We start from the raw sequence: 18,312 nt of genomic DNA, 5'->3' as shown, positions 1-18,312 counted from the left end.
CTGCTCAAGCTGGTTTGCTACAACTTTTCTGAGTTTTCATATATAGACAAAAATCAAAACTATCCTTTTAATTGGGGAAAAAAAGAACCTGCAAGATTGCATGCCCATTACACCAAATATTCAAACAATTTCTCTCTCACACAGATGTTTCCTTGCACATTAGCTCTTAATAAAGATTCACTCTGTTAGCAAAAAGACCAGTTTTCATCCAGAAGGGCTGCCTGTAACTTTACTCTGTTGCTCATTTCTGTAAGTTAAGTTAGGGCCCCCTTCCACTGCAAGTGTAACAATGACCACTGCTTGCAATGACTACATGGGCAAAGTTCTATCCTCCACCCAAGCTGTGGAAATTCAACCCGAGTCGTTGGGGCTTGTTTTATTTACTTGAACCCTATTCACAATTCTGTTTGCTCACAGGTAAATGAGGAATAATAATATTCACCTACAATAGGTGCTGTGGAGATAAAATAATTAAAATGCTTGTCAGTCCCTTAAATGAAAAAATGCTACAGAGCTACAAAACATTACCATTGCAATACGCTTCACCAACTGTCACAACTTGCCTCTTATTTAATAGTTATTGCAAAATATAAATTAAAAATGAGCTATAAATACACAGTTACAAAATAGAAACCCAAAAATGAATGAAAAGAACAGTTTGATGCTACTGCAGTAGATTGATTTTCCAACGCATGACCGGTAGGCTGCTTAGACCCAATTAAATTTGTCTGCAAGTGCTAGGCTATAAGAGAATGCTTTCCTGGGACCTATCCTATCCTATATATCCTATCCTATATAGGAGCCCTGTCCTATGAATGAACCAAACTTGAGAAAGACAGAAAACTCACGGCCCTCAAACCGATAAAAGATGCTGACACTCTGACTAAATACACTTGTTATGGTAAGCAGAAGCTTTCTGCAGAGAGGCTTTAATACTAAAGAAAACAGAAAGGAAAACCTGGTGCCAAATTTGTTCGGTTTATGATCTTATCTACCTAGCTTAATAAAATATGCTATCTTGAAAGATGGAGGTTTCTGACTGCATTTCATTAAGCCTAATTTATCCATAATAAATCAAGTTAAAATGACCTTTGTTTTTTTTTTAAGATGCTTCATAGAAGACAATGGTTTGCCTCAGGGACAAAATAATAATAAAAATAATTTTTTCCAAAGCAGACTACATTGAATATGATTAATTTGCTCATAGGGAGTCTCAATATAGTGATCACTAGGGGCAAGAAACTACTGCTATCGCTATATAGACATCTTCTTTTTTTAGGCAAAGTAACTACTGATGGTTTTATTACTGTGTTGTTTAGCGCTTCTCAGAAAAGATCCAAACCAGCCACTGTTAATTGCTTATTGTTGTAGTACTATTATGGTAGCACCTCTGAGACACAGATCAGAAATCTGTTGTAACAGCTGTTGAAAATACATGTAAAAAAAATAATTTCTCCCCTCCACTCAATTTACAATCACAATGTAAACGGAGAAAGTACATGCAGATACAGTCAGAAAACACAAGAAAACTATGTGAATATACTGATTAGCACTAACTGACTTAACATTTATGGAGTCCTTTAGTGGGGGGGGTGGGTTTTGGCCCCTCCCCCTCTCCCTCTCTCGCTCCCGCTCCCTCCTCCTCCCCGGGGGCGGGGCCTCAGGGCCGCGGGGGCGGGGCGTACCGCTCCGGGCGCCGGTTCCGGTCTGGAGGCGGGGGCGGGTGTTGTCTGGCCTCATCGCGCCGCGGTGCCGGGGAGCATCATGGCCGCAGCCGCGTGGATGCCTACGGTAAGCGAAAGGTAACAAGCCCCGTCCCCGCGCCGCCCCGGGGCGGGTGTGTGACCGTGACCGTGGCCGTGGCGGCGGCAGCGGCCGTGGCCGTGGCGGCGGTTCGGTGGCGCCTGAGGCGGTGCGGCCGTGGGGAGCCGCCCGCAAGGTCGCCGTGCCGCCGGGCCCTGGCAGCGCTCCCGGCGAATGGCGGTAGCGCGGCGACGGGCTCTCCGCCTACTCCTCCCAGGGTCGGACTCCCGACGCGGCGGCGGCGGCGTTGGGCTGGCGGGGTGGTGGTTTGTAGAGGTCACGGCGGCGGCAGGGCGGCTCGCTGCGGCGGGGGCCGAGGGGGGATCAGCCCCCGTGACGGGGTTTCCCGTGTGGGATGCCGCCACCCACACACCGTGAGGGTCAAACCCGGGGAAAAGGTACACATCTTGCGAGATCTTGGGTTTTGTCAGAGGGCTTCCCGGCCCGCTGCCTGTCGTCTGGGATTTACCAGCTCTGAGCGGTTCTGAAACGCAGCTGTTATTCCCGGGGCCGCCATGGAGACACTGCTGCTTTTCGCCTTCAGTAAATGGAATTTCTTTCACTCCTTCTAGTATTAGCGAGTTGGAGGCTAAGTCATTGCGGAAGCCCCACTTGACAGATCAGCTAAAATATGGGAGAATTGTCAAGAGTTAATCACAACACATGACTTCAAGGTCAGGATGGATCCATTTTGTTTAGCCTGATTCTCTGCTAGTGTTGCAGATATTGAACTTTTTTGCTTGACCAACCTGATAGCCTTCTACGATGGCGTGACTGGCTGGGTAGGTAAAGGGAGAGTGGTGGATGCTGTCAATCTCAGCTTCAGCAAGGCATTCAGCACTGTCTCCCATAACATCCTCACAGACAAGCTAAGGAAGTGTGGGTTGGATGACCAGACAGTGAGATGGATTGAGAACTGGCTCAACAACAGAACTCAGAGGGTCATGATCAACGGGGCAGAGTCTGGTTGGAGGTCCATAACTAGTGGTGTTCCCCAGGGATCTGTGCTGGGTTGAATCCTGTACAACATATCCATCAGTGACCTGGATGATGGGATAGAGTCTAACATCAGCAAGTTCACTGATGATACTAAGCTGGGAGGAGTGGCTGATACACCAGAAGGCTGTGCTGCCATCTAGGGAGACCTGGACAGGCTGGAGAGCTGGGCCGAGGGGAACCTGATGAAATTCAGCAAGAGCAAGTGCAAGGTCCTGCACCTGGGGAGGAACAACCCCATGCACCGGTACAGGTTGGGGCTTGACCTGTTGGAAAGCAGCTCTGTTGAGAAGGACGTGGGAGCGCTGGTGGACATCAAGGTGACCATGAGCAGCAATGGGCCCTTGGGGCCAAGGAGGCCAGCGGTATCCTGGGATGCATTAAAAGGAGTGTGGCCTGCACGTCGAGGGAGGTTATCCTCCCCCTCTACTCTGCCCTAGTGAGACCACATTTAGAGTGTTGTGTCCAGTTTTGGGCCCCCCAGTTTAAGAAGGACGTGGAACTTCTTGAGCAAGTCCAGCAGAGAGCTACCAAGATGATCAGGGGACTGGAGAGCATCTCCCTTATGAGGAAAGGCTGAGAGACTTGAGTTTGCTCAGCCTGGAGAAGAGAAGACTGAGGGGGGTCTCATCATTACCTATAAATATCTAAAGGGTGGGTGTCAGGATGTTGGGACTCGGCTCTTTTCAGTGGCGTCCAATGACAGGACAAGGGTCAATGGGCACAAGTTGGAACACAGGAAGTTCCACTTAAATATGAGCAGAAACTTCTTTACTGTGAGGGTGACAGAGCAGTGGAACAGGCTGCCCAGAGAGGCTGTGGGGTCTCCTTCCCTGGAGACATTCAAAACCTGCCTGGATGCAGTCCTGTGCCCCCTGCTCTAGGTGTCCCTATTCAAGCAGGGGGGTCAGACAAGATGATCTCTAGAGGTCCCTTCCAACCCCTACCATTCTGCGATTCTGTGAACTTGAGTATAACATGCCAGGCCTGTGATTTCTTGCAAGGTACGACTGTTCCCTTTCCAGGTCTACTCTGGAATGTGAATCCTGTGAATCCTGACTGTATGTGCAGGAACTGTACCCCAAGGGCACTTACTTACACTTGTGTAGTCAAATTCACCTTTTCATTTATTGCTCCAGCTGTTGCCTCAAATATGTGGCTTGCTGTGGTAAACATTGCTTGTCTGTGATAATGACCTTGTACATCTCATGTTGAGTTACAAGTAAAAATAAATTCTAGCTGAAATTACTTCTGCAGCATTCATTACAACATATACTAGAATTATATTCTTTCTAGTTGTTTCTATTAGTGCCCACATAGCCTGTCCCTTTTGCCATACAGCTACGTTTAAGCATACATGTCAGTGAAGATAGGAGATGACAAATACAAATTGGACAGGAGAGGAATACAAATTGTGAAATACGTTCCTATCTAGCCTGATAGCTGCAGACGGACTGCATATGTGAGCGTGGTAGAACTGAAGTAGTACAAGTCTGTTTACATTTTGAAGTCTTCTGACTCTTAAGTCACAGAGGCATGAAAGATCCAAGAGATGAGGGGGAGATTGGGAGGCTGTGATTTTTCTGCAGTGAAGTTATCAATACTGATACGATTGGGGATTTTGTCTGCGGTGCTCAGCTAGGCAAGGGCTTAAGCTGAGATACCACCCCAGTTTTGAAGCTTAATGCCAGTTTGGAATATTTCAGATGTTAGAAAGTATAGTTCTTTGACTATGTTGTGTAGACTTGTTGCTATGGTGATTTTTGTCTTTAATGTGCATTTCCATTATGCTTTTTAAGAACCGTCAGGCACACAGAAGGCCACAGTACAAAACCTACAGATATAAAAGGTGGAAGGACAAAATTCACTATAGTTTGAATGGAAGAAGTGACACTATTGCAAAGTAGTTTTGGAAACATTACCTAAGATATGTAAAGAACTGTCCACCCAACTGTTAGTGAAAGTGTTTGATTTTTCACTTTGCATTCCACAAATCTTAATCCTTAGCGTATCATCTATTTAGTTAGAGTTACTGTAACCTTATTTCACAGGTGTAGTATGTAAGGCCTCCAGTTATTGTGCAGTAACTTCCCCTCACCCCCAGGCAAGATCAGAGAGTATGGCATACTGCAAAGTGCGGCTGTCCTGGGTTTACCTTGTGCTAAAAATACCGACGTGAGGTGTTACTGCACTGAGTTTTAGAGAGCAACTTGGCAAAGCGTTAGTTGCTCTTGTTTGATCCAGTTTGAGAGAGGAAATTTAAAGCAATATGATTTTAAAATGATTTGCAGATTTAAAAATTCCATTCCTGTAGTAAAATAGCATCTTTTTGTTTTATATTCTTACAGGTTTCTCGATTGCTAGGGGCTTTCAAAAACCAAAAACAGGTGACAAGAAGTTTTGGTAGTGCTGTGAGTATGATAGTACCATTTTTTAATTTTAAGAAGTTTCTCAAGAAAGGGGTTCAAAAATTTACTTTTGTAAGATTGCTGGTTATATTTTTATGTTCTCAAAAAGTAAGACCTAATAAGAGAACATGTAAGCTCTTAATGCCGTGCTGGATTTAAGTTGGTTAATTACTGTCTTTGGCAATTGCATATTAAAGCATAAGTGATAATACAAAAGAGTCTAGCAAAAGATAGAAGTTGCATGAAGACTTTTCACAAAATATAGACATAAGCCAGTCTTCTGAAATTCATCTGGAAATGGGCAAACATTGGGCAAAGTAGAAAGATTGTTGAGAAGCTTCTCATTTTCTGTATTTTTCAGACCTTCATCTAAGCACTAGCTTTACTGCTGCTTTTAGAATACCTTGCATCTAAAGTTCTGCCTTTTCAAGGCCCTCTTTAAAGTATTTTAGACACTGATTATATATTTCCTTGTAAATGTTTTACCTTCTTTATGTCTATGTGTTTGAAGTGCCCACAGGCTATTTTTTTTTCGAGTGAAGGCGGCCTTGAAAACTCCTCAGGCAGAAGCAGGGCTTAGCACTGCTGCATACATTCTTAAGCAGGACTTAATTTTAAAGAGGAACTGTGGCTTTTAATTATAAGTTTTGTAGAACAGCAGGTAGAACAGCTAGAAAAGAAACTGAAGGTTCACTCTTATCTTACACAGTATACAAGGATTTAGAAGGTGAGGCACCTCCAGTTCTGTTAATACCACATTACCGTTTCAGGTGAAACGTTCTCTGGCTCAGGTGGAGTCCTGCTGTGCTGTGAAGCAACAACATAAGGCAGCACAAAACTAATCTTGAGGCATCCCATCAGTTATGTGCTTGCTCAACAGCAGTGTTCAGTTATCTGAAGCTCTGCTGCTTTTGTTGTGCACAGTGAAATTTATTTGGCTCAAATTAGTTAAAAAATCAGTCAATATATATTGAAATTTTGAATATTTTGTGTGGAAAAGGATGGAAAGATGGAAATATATCTCATGAGTTGATTCTCACTGGAGTTTTGCAAATAATGCTGCATCTGAGTAGCCTTTTTTGTAGGTAATAATGAGCCCTTAACAAAACTGTTGGAAGTTTTTAATTAAAACAAAAGGAACTGGGGCACGTACAATTAGAATAGTGATCATAATTATTTTTTTTTGTATCCAAGTAGAATACTTTCTTCCCCTGTTATTCAGTGATCCTGGGCTGTGCAATTTATTTCATCTCTTTGATGCTGATAAAAGAAACCAGAGTGAGAACACTATGGGAGGAAAATAACTCGGTATTGTTAAAAATAGGTCTGAGAATTTTAGGAAGTCACTTGAGAAGTTTAGCTATGCCTTAGATTTTTTTTTTTAAAGGTGAATGTTGCGTTTCTAATAAACTTAATCTTTTCTAGCATGTGTCAGTATTATGCAGCATGTTGATAATACTGGAGACATATGGGTAACAGAGCCATAACTAGGTAGTATTATCTCATCTCCAAATTCCAAGAAGAGAGCATGCTAAGATTGTTTATTTCAAAGAGTACTGAGCAGGAACCTGCCTTTCAGGTTAAACCTCTGTGCTTCGAAATAGGAATGGATAGTTGGCAGATTTTTAAACAATTCTCTCAAAACATGTGCACACTCCCTTTGAAAGCAAGCTAGTCATTCTTGCTTCTGTCCAATACCGCTGTTAATTCATAGTGAGTATTTGGTAACTGAAACTTTCTTTTCTTTTCTAGTAGTTACTTGGTTCCTACAATACATTAAGATGTTTTCAACATAGAAAACAGCATTCATTTGTTATACTACTGATATTTCTTTACCTAGGTACAAACAGTAACTTTAATCCCAGGAGATGGCATAGGACCTGAGATTTCTGCTGCTGTCATGAAGATCTTTGATGCTGCCAAGGTAAGTCATATTTGTCTTGCTGTAAGCGGTGTAAGTTTAACTACAACAAGTATTAACTAGGTGTATTAAAAATGTTTTCTCTTTAACTCCCAAAGGATCAAGTCATATTTAGGGTGTTAAAACTTCTGACAATAGAAGGAGTCTGAAGCTTCAGCTAATAAAACATAGGATTGCAATATCAAGGCAGCGTTTGAAACTGTTAGATGGCAGAGGAGTAGAGAGTTGAGAGCGAATGTTTTGTTTACTTTTTGGAAATATGAACCCGATGTATCATGTGAAATCATCTTGTTGATGTAGCAGGATATTCTTTCATTCATGGTGACTTCCAGTGCAGAGGAAAGTGTGTGTGAAAGGACTGGCTTATTCTTAGAAATCAAACTGCTGCACTACCAAACACCCTCACTTAAGTGATGTGAAAGCTAAGTATAGTCAAGAACTGTTTTACTGCCTATCTGAGGAACTTCACCAGAACGTGTCCGGTTTCCTTGAAAGGAAATATGGCTCTTCAGGAAAGGTCCTGTTAAATTGTTCCACAATAGTAACAGCACCAAGGCATATTCCCTTTCTATTCTAACTATCCACCTTTGATTTGGAAGAGAGTAGTTCTTTTTAATTATATATAAAAACCTTATAATATTCTGGTTGTTTCTGGGGAGTCAAGCAGGAGGTGTGGAGGAGTAAAACTTAAGTTTGTGTGTGAGTGCATGTTTGCAATACTTAATCAGATTTGTTTGTTTTAAAGGGGACTCTCTAGTTACTGTTATGCTTAAGATTGATTCTGTTTGCTTATGAAGGCCCTCATATCCTTTCCTTTGTGGTCCTTCCTGACAAAATGAGTGGGTGGCAGCCTGTCTCCACTTAGAGGATTCCCGTGGTGAATGCAAATTCAGCAAGCATTGTGGAACATTCGCAGATTTTCAGTTAGATAACAGATATATGACTATGTTGTGTACTGTCTTCCAGGCAGTATGGATGATGAATTCTCAATTAATTCAGTTTTCAAATGTCTTGTCTCATGAATACAAGGAACCCAACAGCTCTAAGAGCTTGAAAGTAGTAGCGTGTATATTGCAATTCTAAAAATTTCTGTGTATGAGACACCTAGGGAGGCATCTTGTGGTATTTGAGTTTATGATATGTTGTTGCTCATACTGTTTCATTTTCACGTAATTACATTTTTTAAAAATGGTTTATTTTTGTGTTCAAACATCTCATGCTTACTCTCACTTATGGGAGAAAAATTGTTTAGGAAGGTCTGGACAAATTCCTTATGCACCTTTTTGTGAAAGGGAAGTTAAAGCTTGAAGCAAAGATCATGATATTTAAGTTAATGTAGAGTAAATGTGTTTAGGCTCCTATTCAGTGGGAAGAGAGGAATGTTACAGCTATCCAAGGACCAGGAGGGAAGTGGATGATACCTCCAGATGCCAAAGAATCCATGGATAAAAACAAAATGGGATTAAAAGGTATTTTAGGGGTTAATACAACAATATTAAATACTGTTTTTTCTATCGTAGTCTGATTTAAAGCCAAAGCCCTTCATCTATAGCTCAATAAAATGGCTAATTATAAGGGACAGCCTGTCAGATAGTCTTCTGTAGTCTTAAAACAGTCCTTCATTTCAAAGCCATAACTTCCACAGAACTTCCAGGAAGTATGTTGAAGGCCAGTATTACTAAACACCAACTTCTGGACTCTATGCAGAATGCATTTCTAATGCAGTTGATATACAATATGTATGTGATAACTACTCCTAATGAATAGTACCTTTTTATGTTGTTTTCAATCAAAACCTTTTGTAAAAACTCCTATTCCATGTAAGGGTCACAATTTGGCCTTTAAACAGCTGATAAATATCACTGTGCAGTACTCTTGATAGCACAGAGAATTCCCATGGCATTTTGGTATAAGGGTTAAATAGGAATTTGGAGATCCTCTGTAAGAGTACCACTTTACCTAGGGTTTCACCTCTAAAATTCATGGAGGAGTTTATCTTCTCATTCATTCTTCAGATTCTGTTTTTTTCTGGTTTTGTTTTCTTTGTTTTTCTTCAGGGCCTTTAAAGACCCCAATTGCTGCAGGGCACCCATCAATGAATCTGCTTCTGCGTAAAACCTTTGACCTTTATGCAAATGTACGTCCCTGTATCTCAATTGAAGGGTACAAAACCCCATATACAGATGTGAACATTGTCACAATTCGAGAGAACACAGAAGGCGAATACAGTGGAATTGAGCATGTGGTACGTTGCTGGAAGTGTTGTGTTTCTGGCAGGTTTCCTGTGCTTCATGAACAATAACTTTGCCCATCTCAGTGGCCTAAGTGGTACTAAGAGGTTGGGTGGTGTTTTTCAAGTTTGCTACCCATAAAAAATGTTATTTTATTGTGAAATGTATTGTCGAGACTGCCTCATCAGAATTCTACTACTTTGTTCCAAGCATTCGTTCTAGTGACTAGAAAAATGAGCTTACGCTTTTACTGTCAATGCAACTACTGTCTTTCAGATTGTCGAAGGTGTTGTGCAGAGTATCAAGCTCATCACAGAAGGAGCTAGCAAGCGTATTGCAGAATTTGCTTTTGAGTATGCCAGAAATAATCAGAGAAGCCATGTTACTGCTGTGCATAAGGCAAATATTATGTATGTTGACACTTCTTTTTGAGAACAACAACAAATATAATATGCATCTAGTTATAAAGAATTTTGTATATCTTCCTCAAATATATAACATCTGTTGATGCTAGTGGGAGTAACTAAAATGTGCAGTAAGTAAAGTAAATGCCTCCTAAGTAAAATGGGCAATACTGATCCAGTATTCATAGGACTGTAATAATTATGTAGTAATGTTTTTATTAGTAAGTTTGTAGTAATCCTGTGACTTCTGTTGCAATGCTCTTATTTTAAAAGTAGTCTTAAACTAGGAAAATTAACTTAAAAACTGAGGATGAAAATGGTGTCTTTTACAGTTTCCAAGCCACTTTGTACTGAACTGAGTCAGAACACGTGTGATATTATGCGACGCCACCTTTACAAATGCCTTTAGTAAATGAATGAATCAGAGTAGTTCTGAGCATTAATGTATGCCTGTTAAACTACTGACACAAAAATATTTTAGGAGGAAATTTAAAAGGCATAACTTCTCTGACTAATATATTGAAGATGTTATTTATATTTAACGTAAGGGATAATTAGAAATTAAGTTTCTGCACTCTAATATTTTTATTTAATCCTCTGTTGCATGCAGTTTTCGTTATCTTCAGTATTGCTTACTTACAATAACTGCAATATTCTCTTCCTTATTTAATTGCAGGAGAATGTCTGATGGGCTTTTCTTGAGAAAATGCAGGGAGGCAGCAGAAAACTGTAAAGATATTAAATTTAATGAAATGTATCTGGATACTGTGTGTCTGAATGTGAGTATTTATGTTTTTTAATTGTTATTTTTTATGTTAAATTCTAACTTTAATGAAAATATACTTCTTTCTAGATGGTACAGGATCCATCACAATTTGATGTGCTTGTTATGCCAAACTTGTATGGTGACATCCTCAGGTATGAAGATTTTAATTTAAACTAACTGAATGTGTAAAATAGTTACCTTCCAGACAGTTATTCAGGTTATATGCCAGCCAGATAGGTGATGATTTTATGCATCCAGAGTTTATAAATCAGACTCCAAATGGGAAGAAAGGCCGGTATTATTACACTTCAATTATTAATATACTATCAGGAGGGGTTGTGACGTGCGGAGAGCGGACTCCACAATCTGTAAGATTGTAAAGTAGGTATGTTTATTCAGCACTGGGCAGCACGGAGGGTAGTCTCACCAAAGCTGTGTGCACCTGCGTGATAGTTTGTCTTGGATTTATACAGTAAAGCATTACATATACATAAGACTTCCCAACACGCCTATACACATGCATGACCTCTCCCCGCTTCGTATTAAAATTAGCCTAAAAGAATTATTTCCATAAATCTTTCCCAACTGAGCTTGCGCAGTGCCTCCTCGTGGTGGTCGTCGGAGGTCGTAAAGATGAAGGCTGCTGGCTCCTCTTCGTCACCGCTAGTAACCTTTTGTTTTTGCGCAGACTCAGTTATCCCTTGACACTTGTCCAAACTGCAAAGTTGGTTTTAGCTGGTTCTTGAGACAAGTTTCTATCCTTATCAAGAACTTGTCCTTCACTGGTAGATTCCGGTCCTCCTTGCTAATCATTTCACATAGCGGCCAGATAAGCGTTCTGCAACAATTAACTTTCAGCTGGATAAGCATTCAACAACAGAACAGTTGACTTCTGGTTTTGCATCCTAAAAGCCCCTTCCCCCCTTCAGTTGTATGTTGAGAACGTGCTTCTTATTTAAAAAAAAATAAGGTTCTGCATATAGAGGCAATGAATATTGTTCATACGGGGCAGAAGAGAAATTTCCCCCAATGTGTGAAGAATTTAATGGCTTAAATTGTAAGAAAGAACGCTTAGTTAGGTATTGGGGAAAAACTTTCTCATCTTAAGCACTAAAATGGATTGTGTAAGATGACTGTGGGGCCACAATGTTTACAGCAAGCTAGCCATACAGTTAAATGATTCTGTGCAGTCACTGAAGCATGACATGTGTGGCCTCTTGCTATCCTACCAGCTCTTGATTGATGTATTGTAGTTTTTCCTTATCTTCAAATTAGATTTCATATTTGAATAACATTAATACTAGAGGTACTTGATGTCTTAAAGGCAAAATCCATCAGCACACATTTTTCATTCTGTAAAATGTTTAGGTGGAATGTAAATCCAATTAAATACTGTGTGTAAAATTAAGTATCTTAATCTGAACTTTGAAGTGTACGACATAACATTGCTTCTCCTTGCATCTCTAAGGAGAGATTGAGAAAATAGCCCGAATCAGAATTTGTTTAAAAGTTCAACGATGATTTACATCTTAGAATCCATCTCCTGTTTTTGTACAGATTACAAATGTAAATATAACATACGTAAAATAAATGCTTGTTGAGCTTCTCTTAAAATTGCACTCGCTCTGATAAGGCTGTCACCTCTAAGAATAGTCAGACTCCAACTTAAAGCTTCTTGCTTTAAGAATTGATAGAGGAGTCCATAGGGCCCTCACAGCAGCTGTTAGGCTGTTAACTAAAAGAGATCAAATCAGATGAGTCCCATTATCAGTACTATTTAGACTCACTTTACCTAGTTCAGTATCACTGATTTTAAAGTTCTCATACAAATTCTGTAAAGAATTCCACAGTTCTGAAAACTTCCAGTAAATTTGATTCTGTTCTTGAAGAAGGGCACTTTTGACACTGAGGAGGGTCTTTTTTTAGTGCTTTTTTTAAAGCATGAACATAATGCCAAATAAGCTTCTTAGCCTGAATAGGTATAGAAAGAAATCTCTTACCTTGAAGCATGACAAACTTAAAGTGACAAATGTAGACTGTATCCATTTTTTCCCCATACTATACAACTAAAGCTAATTGGTTTATTTTAGCTTAAACTTAAAATATTGTTCTGCAAGGTCAGCCAAACCTTTCTGCTTGTTAGTCCTTGATTAGCTAAGTTGTAGGCAATAAACAGTACACTAAAATATCAGCTTCTCTATCAGTATGCTCAGCTTTGAGAGTATGGTATGATGACTATAAGCACAGTTGGTTTGTGCTTCTCCATGTTAATTTTGGAGGAAACCAAATGCAAATTGCTTATGTCTGATGACCTGCTAATATCAGACTTGTGACTTAAGAGCTGTTCAGTAGAGAGAGGGGGGGAAGCTAGTCTGGTGTCACCTGGAACATGTTCCTTAAGCTACATGCAATAACCTTTAAAATTACTAGCAATTCATCTACCTGAGCAAAATTATTCCACATTTTTTAGAAGGACTTCACATAAGAAAAGTAGTTCTGTGGCCTCTTCGGAGGAAATAAAACTTCTGGCTAGATATCAGGAACTGTACATTACAATTTTTGCTAGTTTTTGAGTCTTCAACAGGTGTTCTGTGGTTTGAATAACTTCTTTTGTGCCTACATCTTAATCAGCTTTATTCTGGTATTTGAAATTTCCTTTTAATTTTCCTTTATTAAATTGTCTCCTGCTAGTAGTTCTACTAATTCTGAAATGTTCCAATGGAGCACTAGTGGCAAACAGCATCTATTCTTTCCCAATATTATTTCTAGGCAGTGTGGGTATATGAAATAGGTTATTGTAGCAATAAAATGAAAAACAAAAAGATTTTTATACCTTGGAGAGAGGCAGCTGTATATGGAAAAACTTGTGTGTTTCTCTGGGATTTGGTTGTTTCTTTTTTTTTTTTAGTGACCTGTGTGCTGGACTGATTGGGGGTCTTGGAGTAACACCAAGTGGAAATATTGGTGCTAATGGGGTTGCGATTTTTGAATCGGTAAGTCTTCTTATGCAAGGTATAGTAGTAATTAACTACTTTGTCTCAACTTGAGAACCTGAAACTCTTCCATGACTTACAATGTGGCTGTCATTTAACTAAGTTCTCTGTAAAATTATTTTTTACTGTGAAGATGCTGAAACTTTACCCAGGGGGAGTAGTTTAAGTATGTGTTACACACAGGTTTTTTGCATGTCCTTTTACTGACACTTTGTTTTCCCCCTTTTTCATAAGATAAATACCCTCTGTGAAACAGAACTGGAGTGACACAATTGGGAGATATTAGGTGATTTAGCTCTCCTTTTCTTACGTCTTTGAACTGAATTGTTCTTGCCTTTTCTATCTCTTTTCCACTAACTGTATCACAGTGAAGTACATCCTATTTTAACATCCTTGTGCATGAGGACTGTGTTTCAGGTTGTGTGCATACAGTTAAATTGCCTAGGACATTTTAATCAGCATGTTAACATAATTAACAGATAGGTTCACTTTTATTTCTAGGTTCATGGAACAGCACCAGACATTGCAGGAAAAGACTTGGCAAATCCAACTGCCCTTCTTCTGAGTGCTGTAATGATGTTGCGTCACATGGGACTACACAAACATGCCACAAAAATTGAGATGGCTTGCTTTGATACAATTAAAGATGGAAAGGTAATATGAGGGTGTGCAAATAAATGCAGTGAATTAAAATCATATTCTGTCACAGCAAAGATTAACTTAGAACATTAACACCAGAACAGTGGCTCACCTGCTCTGCTGGCATGACACATGAGCAGTGCCTCTATCCTTCTCTGATAGTAAGTATATTATCTTTGGTGGTATTAAATCTGCCCAGCTCAGTAATAAGGACAGGCTGTAGCATTCCTTGTGTCTCAGTAATGCCCATTCTACATTTGTACAACTTTGTTAACTCTAAAAGCTAGAACTGGATATCTGTTTTTCATGAAGGGGATTAGAGGTTTAAGTAACTAGTGGTATTTCACTTGTGAAGTTTATAATGCGTACAAAGCATATATATTTAAATCTGGATCCTGAACTGAAGGACACTCATTTGCCTTTCACAGGCTTAATCATCTACTTTGTTTATACCATTTCAGTCCTGACTGTAATACTTCTGCTCCTATTTTTTCAGGTCAATTGTTTTCTTCTTTCCTCCTAACTGCTTTCGCTCCTTTTTGGACTACCAAACACCAAGTTTTTATCCAGTATTTACATTATCCCTTAAGATTCTATGTGATTTCCCTTTGGCAGTAAGCGTCTCCAGATTCAAGACTGAAATGGAATATTCTAGGGGGGCTTATGCCCTGAAACCTGACCTGAATTTGTGCTCTTGAAGTTATTGGTTCACTCATCACTACTTTGACATCCAGCTTTTCAAAACATAGCTGGAAAGATCCTGAAGATTGCAGTTAAACAGGATTAGCAGTTAGCTATGCTGGTTCAGTTATTTTGGGCAGGAGCATAAGCAGCTGCTTTGTAAGTAAAAGTAACAAGCATGCTTAAACAAAAAGCTGTCATCATTTCATAAGTGGTCTGTTTGCAGCTACCTTACTGTGCATAGGAGCCAGTTAAAAAAAAAAATCTAAACTTACAAGTGAATAAAGAGGTGCTCCTGTAAAGTTCCCATTTACTGCTCTGGAAATGAAATCCTCCATCTGCAGGTCAGTAATTCTATGGAAGATAACACAGCACAAGTTTTGTGACATGGCTACTGGTTTACTAGTTACTTACAATGTTATGATTACATGCTCGCAATGGACAGAGTATTTTTAAATTGAAAAAAGCATAATGCAGGTAAAACGACAAGATCCTAAAATAGTAACCTTTATTGCCTCTCATGCTTGCTATTTCTCCCTTTCTTCCCTTCCTCCCTAGCCATTTAATTAAGATCTCTGTGCATGTCCTGTGAGGGGAAAACTAATGATTTTAAATTATCTCCTAGACTGCTTTAATCTAGCTAGGTTGGATAAGCAATGTTGTCCAACTTTTATTTGATTTTACTATCTCCATGCTACTAGACAGGAGTTGTACTTGATGAAAAAGTTTCTTTTAACTCTGCATTTTTCCATCTCTTAACTAAACTAAGCAAACTTAAAGAACTGTTAACATGCAGCATTAAGAGCTATGTGTGCTTTTTTTTCTGTGTGGGTTTCCTTTAAAAAAAAAAAACCAAACCCAAATCCCAAAACCTTACTGAATGACTCTCAATTAGCTGCCTTTGCACTGAGCCTTCATATATGAATTTTACTTCCAAAGGGCAAACATCTTACTGAAAACGTAAATATTTAACAATTAATTACACTATTACGCGGCCAAGGGAGAGCTTTGGCCAAACACACTATCCTCCTGTAGTTAAGATAAAATCACGTTGAAATCTGGTAACGGAATGCTTTATGTTCATACTCAAGTTTTCTCTACCTGTTCTGTCTGCCTAGTCCTTATTGATGGAGGCTATGTGGGATGCAGAAGAACTCAAACTTGATGTATTCCTTCTCACACCGATTTAGCATCCATACGCAACTTTTAAAAAGAGCATATAGAATTGTTCAGAGACAAGACTAGATGCATAAAACATTTTATTAATATTATTTTCTCTTTCAGGTCTTGACAAAAGACTTGGGAGGTAGTGCCAAGTGTTCAGAATTCACGGAGGAGATCTGCCGCAGAGTACAAGACACAGACTAAACTCTTCTCATATGAATTGTAATAACTCTGAAAGGACACATTGCCCAAAGTACATTATATGTAACCTGATAACCATATAGTTTGCTTGTCTCTTAAGAGAGCAAACTTTTTATTTAGGGCCTCTCCATTAATAAATTTAGTCCAAATGGCTACAAATTATGCTTGTGCCTGCTTCCAGTGGACTTTTCCAAGTGCTTTGTCTTATTTATTTTTTTCTATCTCGTGAAAATTTTTATATAAGTGAATTCATTTACTGCCATGTAACTGTCTACCATTTTCCATGTCCACTTGAGGTTTTTACTTTCCACAAAGAAAAATTATGCAAATAAACCAGTAACAGAACTAGTGAAATGTAAAAGCACCTTAATGGTTAAAACCTACTTTATTGATCTTACTGACGTTTAAAAGATAGGTTTTCAGCCTAACAATAGCACAAGATGACCTTCATAAACAGAAACGGGTGTAAAATAACTTAAAATAGCAATTTCATGTTAAAAGCAATGAAAAAACCCACTTTAGATACTCTGGTGATTCATGAAATATGGCCTTACCCTTGGAGGACAAGAATAAAGAAATACAAAATTCTAGAGATTTTATTCTATTTGTGTATTTTAAAATACCCACAACCATTAACCAGCAAGGGGTGAGAACGAAGTAAAATTATTTTTCAAATCTATACACCAAAATAATTCTTAGAAATTTTCTTCTCTGAAACACACTTTACAACAGACTTCTAATAAGATTAAATTATACAAAATTACTTCTGCCACATATTGTGAGGGGAAAGTATTAACTTTGCAAATTTATACTAAATATTTCATGACTTCTGCTAGAATGCTTTGTGTGTTGTACTTTTATGCATAGTTCAGTATGTCTTACTCTATTGACTGGTAATTTTATTCTAGAAACTCTGAATGTAAGGGATTAAGAGCGACTGAAGATTTGGCTCTGGTGCCTATGTTCCTGAAATACATTTCATCCCTAGTCAAGAGGATCTGAGACTATTTTTTGCCTGCTTACTAAGCTTAATGGGCACAAAAGCAACTCTTTCCCCTCCCTCCTTCATCATATACAGGTTGTCAAACGAGTCCTTCTGATCTGTGTGTCGTATGGTATGCTTCCATTAGTACACCCTACAAGAAAATGTGCATTTTAAAACTCATGACTACAGCACAGGATTGTCCCTACTGCCAGAACCAGGGTGCTTAAAGCTTAATTCTATTAATAGATGTTACTTCACTTAGTTACTTTCTATTAAGACTATTTAGGCTGCTTGGTTCACAGGTAAAATCAATTTTGAGTAGCTGCTAGTGCTTTTCTTGTACAGTCTAACAACAGATTGGAGGAGGAACAATGAGCTTTATTACTCCTTGTGCACTCTGCTTTTGGTGAAACGGACAAAATTTCTTTGTGTTTTACAAGCTGCTACTTCCTTGCTTCCTTTAGATTAATACTGTTAAAACTTCTGAACTACCATTACGCACAAAATGAGGAAAAATAAACTTTTCAAAGCCCTATTACTTGTTTGGCTTGTATAATCCTAAGCGGCTATCTTGTCTTGTGTGTTGAGCTGATTGTTGGTACTTGCAAGAAATCTTATGTGTAAGACTGGTAATGGAGCTTTCATGGAAACAACACCCTATACTGCATGATTTTTTTGATCAACAGTAGCTGTAGCCTGCCTGCTTGTGTTAGCTATTATAACTCTCTGCCAAAGATCACTTACTAATAGCAAACCTTTAGACAACTTTCTTTCAAGTATGTCCTTCACCTAATACAATTTTTTTTATATAAAGGGAAGAAGAAATGCAGCTCTCATTTTTCAGAATTAGTACAATGTGAATATTGAAACATGCAGGTAGTGTTGCAACAAACTGACAAACATTGCTTCTAAAACTTTCACTTAAAAAATGTGCTGTAAACAATTTTCTGTTCTAAATAGCACTTTAATGTGAGAACTCCTGTATTTGCCACTTTGTGTCTTTCAACCTTAGGGAGCTATTCCTCCAACTTTTTGATTATTTGTTTCTAGGAGAAATAGTAATGCTTATTTCAACATGAATTTAAGAAATTATGAGCTGCTGCTTTCTCAAAGTCTGAAT

At 38.9% G+C, this 18,312-nt stretch overlaps 1 protein-coding gene across 2 annotated transcripts; it reads left to right on the top strand.

Moving 5' to 3' along the window:
- The first annotated feature begins 1,669 nt into the window (after positions 1-1,669).
- IDH3A (isocitrate dehydrogenase (NAD(+)) 3 catalytic subunit alpha) lies at positions 1,670-17,727 on the top strand. Of its 2 annotated transcripts, none has more exons than XM_075100001.1 (11): positions 1,670-1,791; positions 5,148-5,210; positions 7,048-7,131; positions 8,483-8,597; positions 9,186-9,373; positions 9,636-9,769; positions 10,440-10,542; positions 10,617-10,681; positions 13,438-13,522; positions 14,024-14,176; positions 16,127-17,727. In XM_075100001.1, the coding sequence occupies exons 1-11, from the start codon at positions 1,765-1,767 to the stop codon at positions 16,208-16,210; spliced, it is 1,101 nt and encodes a 366-aa protein (XP_074956102.1). In that variant the 5' UTR covers positions 1,670-1,764; the 3' UTR covers positions 16,211-17,727. The 2 variants fall into 2 exon arrangements, with proteins under 2 accessions (XP_074956102.1, XP_074956103.1); XM_075100002.1 differs by having other exon boundaries at positions 1,686-1,791; positions 5,148-5,186.
- The last annotated feature ends 585 nt before the right edge of the window (positions 17,728-18,312 follow it).

The sequence above is a fragment of the Phalacrocorax aristotelis genome, chromosome 7 (genome assembly GCF_949628215.1).
Source record: "Phalacrocorax aristotelis chromosome 7, bGulAri2.1, whole genome shotgun sequence".
In the NCBI taxonomy this organism is placed as follows: domain Eukaryota; kingdom Metazoa; phylum Chordata; class Aves; order Suliformes; family Phalacrocoracidae; genus Phalacrocorax; species Phalacrocorax aristotelis.
Note: the sequence above shows the minus strand (reverse complement) of the source record. Positions and strands in the feature narration are given on the sequence as shown.

What these genes read in the sequence shown, in the direction of transcription:
- IDH3A (XM_075100001.1), top strand. Translation starts at nt 1,765, where the DNA reads ATGGCCGCAGCCGCGTGGATGCCTACG. An exon ending in CAGCCGCGTGGATGCCTACG is followed by an intron (nt 1,792 to 5,147) that starts GTAAGCGAAAGG and finishes ATATTCTTACAG; the next exon opens with GTTTCTCGATTGCTAGGGGC. An exon ending in AAACAAAATGGGATTAAAAG is followed by an intron (nt 8,598 to 9,185) that starts GTATTTTAGGGG and finishes GTTTTTCTTCAG; the next exon opens with GGCCTTTAAAGACCCCAATT.